At 36.8% G+C, this 9066-nt stretch overlaps 2 protein-coding genes across 3 annotated transcripts in view; both read right to left on the reverse strand.

Moving 5' to 3' along the window:
• Positions 1-313: 313 nt before the first annotated feature.
• On the reverse strand, positions 314-3178 carry Sugb (Sugar baby transporter). 2 transcript variants are annotated; one of them, XM_018452761.1, is made up of 9 exons: positions 3046-3178; positions 2583-2941; positions 2390-2500; positions 2039-2309; positions 1778-1971; positions 1332-1654; positions 1078-1253; positions 797-964; positions 314-512 (listed from the first exon to the last, which is right to left on the reverse strand). In XM_018452761.1, exons 1-9 carry the CDS (start codon positions 3107-3109, stop codon positions 442-444), a joined length of 1737 nt encoding a protein of 578 aa, XP_018308263.1. In that variant the 5' UTR covers positions 3110-3178; the 3' UTR covers positions 314-441. The 2 variants fall into 2 exon arrangements, with proteins under 2 accessions (XP_018308263.1, XP_018308265.1); XM_018452763.1 differs by having other exon boundaries at positions 434-512; positions 793-964.
• A 5383-nt stretch (positions 3179-8561) lies between these two features.
• The window catches only part of LOC108725438 (histone acetyltransferase KAT6A), a 9336-nt gene continuing 8831 nt past the window's right edge, over positions 8562-9066 (reverse strand). The window contains exon 10 of the mRNA XM_018452458.1: positions 8562-9052. Coding sequence (XP_018307960.1) covers positions 8562-9052 — 491 coding nt within the window. The remainder of the gene's footprint in view (positions 9053-9066) is intronic.

Raw genomic sequence — 9066 nt, forward strand, 5'->3', positions numbered from 1 at the left:
ATTTACAGTGAATAAATGGTTGAGATATTTTGCTGACCAGCTTGACAATTTCAATTTCTGCATGTATCCTGATTAATACCCCTAACATTTTACCTGTTTTATACCAACAATGACATTCTGTTATGTAATTATATCGTGCGTGAAAACACGAAGGTAAATATATCTCACAAGAAATGCACTACGTAATTCTAAAAAAGTATATATTACGATGACAATGACGTGACATAATTTACATTTTTGTATGATATATAATACTGATTTTTTTTAATATTACAAAAAGACAAAGCATCACGATAAGATAACTATTTCTTTCATTTGTACAAATGCAGTAAAAAATCAACTCGATTTCAATCGCGTGCGATAGTCCTTTCATTGATTTATCAATGGAAATGTATGGATAAATTACAAAATTATAAAATTATATTATAAAATTGTCCTAAACTAATAAGTTTGTAATTCTTGACTTATTGTCATAAGAATAGCATCATCTGGATTGGCGTAATTAGCTAGATCTGAAAAAGAATCAGTAGAAGTATTGGTTTATAGAACTATTAATTAAGTTTCATTAAGTAGAGAAAAACAAATGGCCATTAAAGTGCAAAATACTGCAGATTCATGCAAAATACAAGATATAAAATTCGCTATCTTAATTTCAATGTAAACTCCATAGTGTTTCATCATCTTTTCAACATTTTTAAGCAATTTTTAACTGAATCGCAATTTGGTGCATTAAAATTTTTTCTTTATTATTTATGTATTTATATATATATATATGTATATATATCGACATACTCACGATTATGGCCTCGATATAGCGGATAGGCTTTAAACTTCCTCAGTAAGAGTTCCATTAACCAAAAGACGCTTAACCACAAAAGAGCACCTACTGAAAAAGTTCTCAATGTTGCAACACCTCCATAAGAATCTAGTAACCAACCACATATGAAGCTACCACTTGCTACTCCTAAAATGAATAATGAATAAAAAACTTATGTCGAGACGAGTTAAAAGATACAAACAATTTTATACAAAGATACCAGAAGATATTGTATACAAAATATCAAACTAAAAACTAACCAATTCCCTCGAAAACAGCACCGATGAATCCTTGCATGGTAGCTTTCGTACCGGATGGTGTCACTTTATCACCATAGGACACCATCGTTGGCCAACACAGACCAAATGAAGGTCCATGGAGTAATTCAAGAATTAAAAACAGCCAGGCATTCGATATAATGCTATATGCCATAAATCTGTAGGATTAAAAATCAGTATTTTAGTAACATATAAATAAATTATACACTCGATAAGATACAAAATCTAATTTTCACCTAATTGCATAGATAAGCAAAACGAGACTCATGACGTTAACGTGGCCGAGTTTTTTCAGCACTCTGCCCGATAAAAAGTTGAAGGGTAATTCTCCTAGGAAACACTGAACACCGGTCATCAGACCCTGCAGAGTTTTACTCCATGTGATATGAGAAGTGGCCGCTAAGTCTTCGCTGTACCAGAACAGGAAGTTCCAAATGACTGCTGTACACATTCCGGCGCCTATACACCACCAAGCAAATACCAATACCCTTCCTTCTTTGATAACGCTTAATAACTCCCGAAATAGCGACGGCTCGTCCGCAGAGCATTCTGGATTTTTCTGTAACAATACTGCCCCATTACTTACCAATTTTGGATTCTTTTGATAAAAAGTATCAAACTTCTAGCTTAGTCTCAATTTATCTTAGTCTTAGCTCTTGAGCTCTTATAGAGCTTTTTGTACCTTTTTCAATGTTGCAGACACCAAAATATCAGCGAACATGGCTACTAGCATAATATAAAATATACTAGTGTAATCTTTTTCGTATTGTCCCTTGCTGGAAAGATCTATCAGGTAACCTGCGCTTATACCAAAAATACCGAAACCGAGACTGCCCCACATCTTCTGTTTCCCGTAATCATTCCTTCTTTCATTACCTGAAACATGAACCATGTAAAAATAACCGTAATTATCAATATTATCTGTATAATACATAATACAAACCAAGGAGATCGAAGCAGATGGCATCAGCTATGCTAACTACAACAGCCATTCCAATCCAACTGATGATAGCCGCCCATAGAAATAAATGAAACTGATACGTAGAATGTTTCATATCATTTTGCGAATCCTTAGCTTCTTGCAGAAGATGATTGAACGCACTATTATTGTGACAAGTTGCTGTACACCAAGTTCTCAACTGATTTCCACATACTGGCACATGTGCAGTGTCATCAAGAAACGTACGTAGTCTCACATTCACACAGTTCTTCGTCTGCAAATTATTTTTCGCAATAGAATCTCATGTTACTCCTGTGAGAAGCGGATAACAAAATCCCACAATAAATTTCTTACAAGCAAATCTTGATATATATCAAATCCTGCACCAAACTCGAATGTGCTGTTCGTAGAAATATTTTTGCCAGACAGTTCTAAGAAGCCGTGAGATACTCCTTTGCAAGACAACTATGGACACGAATGATTACGTTCATATATACTAGTTATTTGATACAAAGAAATAATAGAATAAAATTACATTTATACACACCTGACAGACTGTGTTAGCATGTATATTTTCTAATATTACGGCGCTTAACGCCTTCTTTGAGAATTCGGTCTGCGGGCAAATCTCTAAGTATGACACATCTTTATCGCAGATTAGAGTAACTTTTGCACTCTTGTCTATTCCAGGAATGAAATAAATAGAGAAAAACGCTATTGCCAGTATAGCTTCGAATATCAAGAAAATCGTTTTATGCAATTTAAACTTGTCAGCCAGACCTCCGAACAGCGGCTTTGCGATCAGCCCAGAAATTGGTAATACTGTATATATTGTACCGATCACTGTCGCGGAGAAGCCCAATTGCTTTCCTATTGTTGGTAAAAATTGTACCATTGGTCCTGTCGCTGCAAATAAAACAAATACAATTAATACAGAACACAAGAAACGTTTTTTACAACAGTTGTTAAAGTGATAAAGTTTAGAGATAAGAGTTTTGATTGGGACTTACCAGCATTGAAAAGAAAATAATGTGACTTTATAGGAGCTAGGTCCTTATTCATGTTTTGCAACATGATTTAGATGTGTGTGTGTGTGTGGTCTTCTCTCTCTCTCTCTCTCTCTCTCTCTCTCACTTGAATTATATCTTTGAATTATATCTTGTGTAATTATATCTATATAACAAAAGAGCAAACAATATTGCACATCCCACAATGTTTTGAATAGTATTACAAAGTATTATAAGATATCTTTATCTAAAATTGCTCTCAACTCTCACAATAATATTCTGTATCTTCTTGATTAATGTTAGTTTGTAGATAAAGAGTGATCAAACTCAAACTATCTTAATCAGTCATTAACTCTTATCAAGCAATATTTGTATTATCTCGTTAACATGGATGAACTAATTGTAGATACATCTCATTAATATGGATGGATTAATTAGTCGTTTAACACGTGAAAAAGAAAATTAGGATCAAGGACAATGAATTTGCGAAATTAGTTCAGTTTACAGCTATACGATGGAGTCGAATTTATCGCTGATCAAGCTAATTAGAGTTTGATCAAAGTGATAAGTACTAGGAACTGTATGGAATGCAACGTGGAGAATCAACGTGAGAGATTCAAGACGCGTGCAACGCTTGTCGTTAGATAATCATTCCTGCCACGAGAATGAAACTTTTACCTTGGACGCGAATTTCGCGGACTAGACCGGAGCTCCGGAGCGATGCAACATCCCGCGCGACGGTTTAACCAAGATCGTGCAACGCAGCCGAATCCTTGTACTTTGAACTAATTGTAAGCCAATCGTCCTGCTGTGATCGTATTGAGCTGCGTACGTATCACACACTCGAGGAGCACTTCGCGATATCGCGTGAATCACAGATAAAGCAGCTGTCTGGTGCTTTAACGAGCGTACTCTTCTTTTTTTCTATTTCTACTCTCTCTCTCTCTCTTGCCGCTACGTCGATTCGTTACGCAATGGAGGATTCCTCGATCCTCGATGTGTGTTATTTGTACCATGTATTCCTGGTTGCGAGCCACCGGTTTACAACGTCGATCCGTCTCGCGCGTTTGCGAAACACGCACTGTACGTCGTTCCACTCAGTTTGCGGCACATTCAAACATTTCAAACGCACGCGTTCATTCACGTTCTCTTGTTTTTCGTTAATTTTTTTCTCACAGCGAAGGGTTTCAGATTACACCACCATCAGCTGTGCTGTTACCAGGCCGGTGATTCGCCCGTACGACTCACATCGTACTCTCTTATTGTACTCTCCTTGACACGTGTAGACAGCTGCATTCCATTTGACGGCTTGGCGCTCACGACGTTTACGAGCATCATTTTGTCCTTGTTTAAATTTTATAAACAACAAGGACGAAATAATTCCAAGAGCGCTGTCAGCATCGAATGGAACGCAGACACGTAATTATAGACGTAAATTTAATGCATTGTTCGCTACGTCAAGTTACTTAACGTCACTCGTGTATGAATATAATATACAATTTTTCACACGCGTTTCACGAGAGAGAGAACGTTCTTAAAGTTTATTTACTTTTTTATCTTTGTTTCACAAAACGTCACTTTAGATTAAAATTTTAAGAGTCCGTGGTATCTTATGGCAAAAGAATAATTACAAAACGAACTTACCCAGATAGCAAAGCAGAAAAATTACATAGATTGAGAGACAAAATCTTAGAAATTCTTAATTTTTCGTAGATATTCGTAGTGGAATATAAAGTGGCATTGTTTGAGGGCGGAGAACTTCTAGGTTTTTCAAAAAAACAACGTCGCTCTACGTCCCACTACGAATATGCCCTATAAGCGCAAAATGTTCCTAGAATGTTACATGAATATTATTAAAAAAAAATTCAAATAATATTATATTTCGAAAATATCAAATATTTTTTTAATATTACAGGAGTATTCTATAGAGGTTATATGTCCACTTATATAATAAACCTAGGTATTATATTTTAATATTCCTGAAACATTATTAAAATATTAATAAATATTAATTATTTTTAATTTTGTGCAATTTGAATTCACAATCCAGTAACGAAAAGTTCTTATCAGTCTATGCTGCAAAAATAAATGTTACTTTTAATAATCATATAATATTATTAGGAATGGACATATAACCATCCATTAATATTTCAGGAATATTATTTAATATTATATAATTTTAGTAAAATATTATTAAAATGTTATATTCTGAGAATATGCCTAAAATATTATTTAATATTAAATAATATTATGCGCTTATAGGGCGTACGAAAAATTAATAATTTCTAAGATCTTGTCTAAGATCTCGATCTATGTAGTTTTTCGTAAAACTTTTCCGCCAGGATCATGATGGCAATAGTACGAATTTTGATGATGACGATTTTAAAGTTGTCGGCAAATTGCTACTCAATGTTATATCGTGAAGGCATCAAATTGCCAACAAATGAGGACTCAGTTGCTGTAATTCTGATAGCAACACATACTTAACAATTAGCAACATGCCAGCAACAAGACAGACACGTTGCTGAGCATATATGGATTATCCTGAAAACTTTTTATAAATTCGAGCATTATTCGTGCATACAGATTAAATCGATGATGAAAACTGAAAACGTGAACGTAATTAGTACGATGTGAAATGCAATAAAAGGATAAAATTTAATCTTCTCTAATGAACTGTGGTAAACTCATGTAGGACAGACTGCGTTCAGCGGCCAAAAGCAGCTTTGGAAGTTGGAAAATTCTTTAATCTGAATTATATAATCTTGTCATAAAATTTCTGGATCCATGTTGTAAGAAAACATGAAATAAGAACATATATACAGTATATATCTTATTACATCATGACTGGATTCTGCAGCTATCGACTGAATTTGTATATGTATTTCAGCTGCGACTCACGTATTTGAAATCAGACTAAGCACGTACACATTCGAATTGGCGATCAAGACATGGAAAGTACACAACAAGCATAAATTAACAGATCTAACGATAGGTAAGGTAAGAAAAAAAGAAGGCAAAAATTGTAATAAAGAAAAGGAATCTGTTCTGTTTTAATTGCATTTGGTACAATTTTTCTTGTGAAATCTGAACGAGTATTCATTTAAATACAGAAAATATTGGATATGTATAAGAATGTAGTGTCAGCAATAACAAACAATAATAAAATAATAGCGGAGTAAAGTAATAATAAGGAGAAAAGAAAGCTTCAATGTACATAAAACTTTTCCTATTCAACGAGCATTTTATATGCGCAGAGGATAAATGAATCACCCTATATAGGGGAGGGGAATTCAACTCCCGTATTGGGAGATAGCTGCTATCACAGTATAGACCCCGCGATTTTGTAACAAACTGCGCTTTAATTTGTCATAGATACATTTACAATATACATTTACAATATATATGTATATATTTATAAGTTTCAATACCGCTTCTTCCCCCGACGATACTCAGCTCAACGATAAAGATGAGTTAATGGGGTGTACAACGATAGCGGCGTATTACGGTATATTTCGTCTTTTGCTTTTTTTTTCCGCACATGCTTATACACATATTATTTCTGCTGATGTCTCGTTATACTAATTATATGCGTCTCTTCCAACAAAAAGAAAACAGAAAAGTTACGTCTCTCTCTTTCACGTCACGACCGATGCTAAGTTTCCATCCGGGTCTTTGCACAGATCCCTCGTTACGTCGAGATCCTTTTAAGATCGAGCACATCGTCCTCTACGCGAGATATGTGTTTTATTATATATATACAAAGAAAGCCTAACTCCCTTACGTGCTATTTCTTACGACGCTAAGTAATCTACATAACGTACATTAGCAACAGAGCGCGCTCGATAATTATTATACACAGAAAAATTCTCTTCGGCTTCTTTTTTTTGCAGGAGTCCCTACTACGAGTTTCGACGATTAATTCGCTACCGAACCGAACGGAAAGATCAAAACGGAAAATCCGACGGCTAGACGACACACTCGGCGAGTTATGGACCCGAACGGCGGAGCTACAGAGAGGGAGGACGCCCGTCAATCAGCTAATTAACAAAACGTATAAATTGCATATTGCATAATTCCGTGTCCCGACGCACACGCACGCACGCATATACAGACCGACGAGGAACACGTGCAAAATTCGTTCGCGCGTGCATTTGCCGACATAGAGGTAAGCGTCTGAAGAAAACGCATTCGCAAATGATGTGTATAATGATATATCATGCATAAATACACGATGTATGATTATACGCGCAAATACTATGTAATGATCGCTTTCCAGCAAGATTGTTTTGCAGGTGACATAAGGCCTGTTCCTTTTAGCTGACTTCTTGCACGGTTCATCTTTTCTCTTTTTCTATCCAACAGAGAAAAAAGGAAGATGAACCGTGTAAGAACTTTAGCTGAAAAAAAACCAGATCTATAGTGTAACCAGATGTAACAGTGAATCATTGTGTCCTTGTTGTTCGCCAATGTTAATGATTTGTGCCGCGCCAATTGTATGTAAAGCGATTCGACCACCACGCTGTATGACCCACGGTATTTTTATGTTCATTATATTTGTTAATAAAATAACATTTCATAATAATTAAACAATAGTTTAACTAAACTATTGTTTAATTAAACAATAAAGTTTAATTAAACAATAAAGTTTAATTAAACAATAAAGAAAATTATTATAAAGTAAAAGGCCTAATGTACCAACATTTCCTATATTCATATATCATAATATTGTGTATCCATTTATAATATATCGGAAATTATTTTATATTTCTTCATATAGAAGCGAAAGATACATCAAATAGTCTGAACGGAAAGTCCAGCATGGGTCAACAGTGACTCATGGCGGTATGGAACGTGTTAAACAAAGATGAAATAATTTCATTGTGTCACGTACGTATCTTGCTGGAAAAAGCATCCAATGTGTTATATTCTATCTTATTTATCCGCGGATGTGTTTTCCCGGACGTTACACACGGAGGAACTTTTGATAGACGACCTGTGAATCGACTTACTCTCGGCGCTAGCGATCTCGACTTAGAGCTATTGAACCTGCCGGTTAATCTCGTTTTAGAAAACTATCAAAAATTCCTATATCGAAAGTAGACTTGTCCTTTATGTACATATTTGAAGCTAAGCTTCTCCGCTTTCGACGAACGGTGTAAAAGTGTCAAAGTTACTCGAGTTACGACGGTTGCTCGTAAAAAGGAAGCTGCAGTCAAAGAAATCTACAAACGGTTATTCACCTAATTCCGTAGAGAGCCTTACGGATACGTCAATTACGTAAAAAACAATAGAAAAGACAAGTCGCGAGGAGGATGTCCCTTGTAAGTTAAAAAAAAAAAAGACAAGATAAGATAAAAAGGGCATACTGCTCTCTCGCGCGCTCGCCAAGAGACTTTCGATTAATATTTGGTATCCCTTTGGATCTCAAACGAATCGTCGCGGTACGTTTCAAAATCCATTAGAAGATTACTGTGTCATCATCGAATCACGGACCGATTTTGTAGTGATCTTAGTGGCTAAAGCCAAGATGGTCGGTGATGATGTGGCGGTGGCTGGAGGGCGTAGAGCGAATGTATGTATTGTTGATAGGCGGCCTGGTCCACCGTCAGATTGGGTCCGTGCGGCGTCACGTAGGCGGTGACGGGGGGGACATATGCTGCCGCTGCTGCTGATCTCTGGGCGGCAGCTGCGGCGGCAGCCGAGTGGAGGAATGAATGAGGCGGCGGATAGTTCCTCGGTGGTGGTTGATTACTGAGTTTGTTGCAGGCAGTCGGTTGACCCGAGGCGTTGGTCACTGTCGGTGGTACCATAGGCGGCTGCGATTGCTGTTGCTGCTGCTGTTGTTGCTGCTGTCGCAGGGCCATGTTGTAGTAACTGCCCGGATTGCGAAACTCATCTGTTAGGAAGGCAAACGCAGCCGCCGCGGTAGCATCCTTGTCGTAGGGGAACGGCGGCGCGTGGCCAGCGGTCGCTCCGCTAGCGGAGGCAGCGAAATTGAAGGCACTACCTGCGGGCGGCGGG

This window comes from Mycetomoellerius zeteki, unplaced genomic scaffold (genome assembly GCF_001594055.1).
Source record: "Mycetomoellerius zeteki isolate Tzet28-1 unplaced genomic scaffold, Tzet1.0 scaffold35, whole genome shotgun sequence".
Classification (NCBI taxonomy): domain Eukaryota; kingdom Metazoa; phylum Arthropoda; class Insecta; order Hymenoptera; family Formicidae; genus Mycetomoellerius; species Mycetomoellerius zeteki.

Excerpts from the sequence above, each read along its gene's own strand:
- Sugb (XM_018452761.1), bottom strand. The coding sequence starts at position 3,109 with ATGTTGCAAAACATGAATAAGGACCTAGCTCCTATAAAGTCACATTAT. Across the intron at positions 1,972-2,038 it reads CATCTGCTTCGATCTCCTTG|GTAATGAAAGAAGGAATGAT; the intron begins GTTTGTATTATG and ends TTCATGTTTCAG. Across the intron at positions 965-1,077 it reads TGCTGTTTTCGAGGGAATTG|GAGTAGCAAGTGGTAGCTTC; the intron begins GTTAGTTTTTAG and ends TATTCATTTTAG.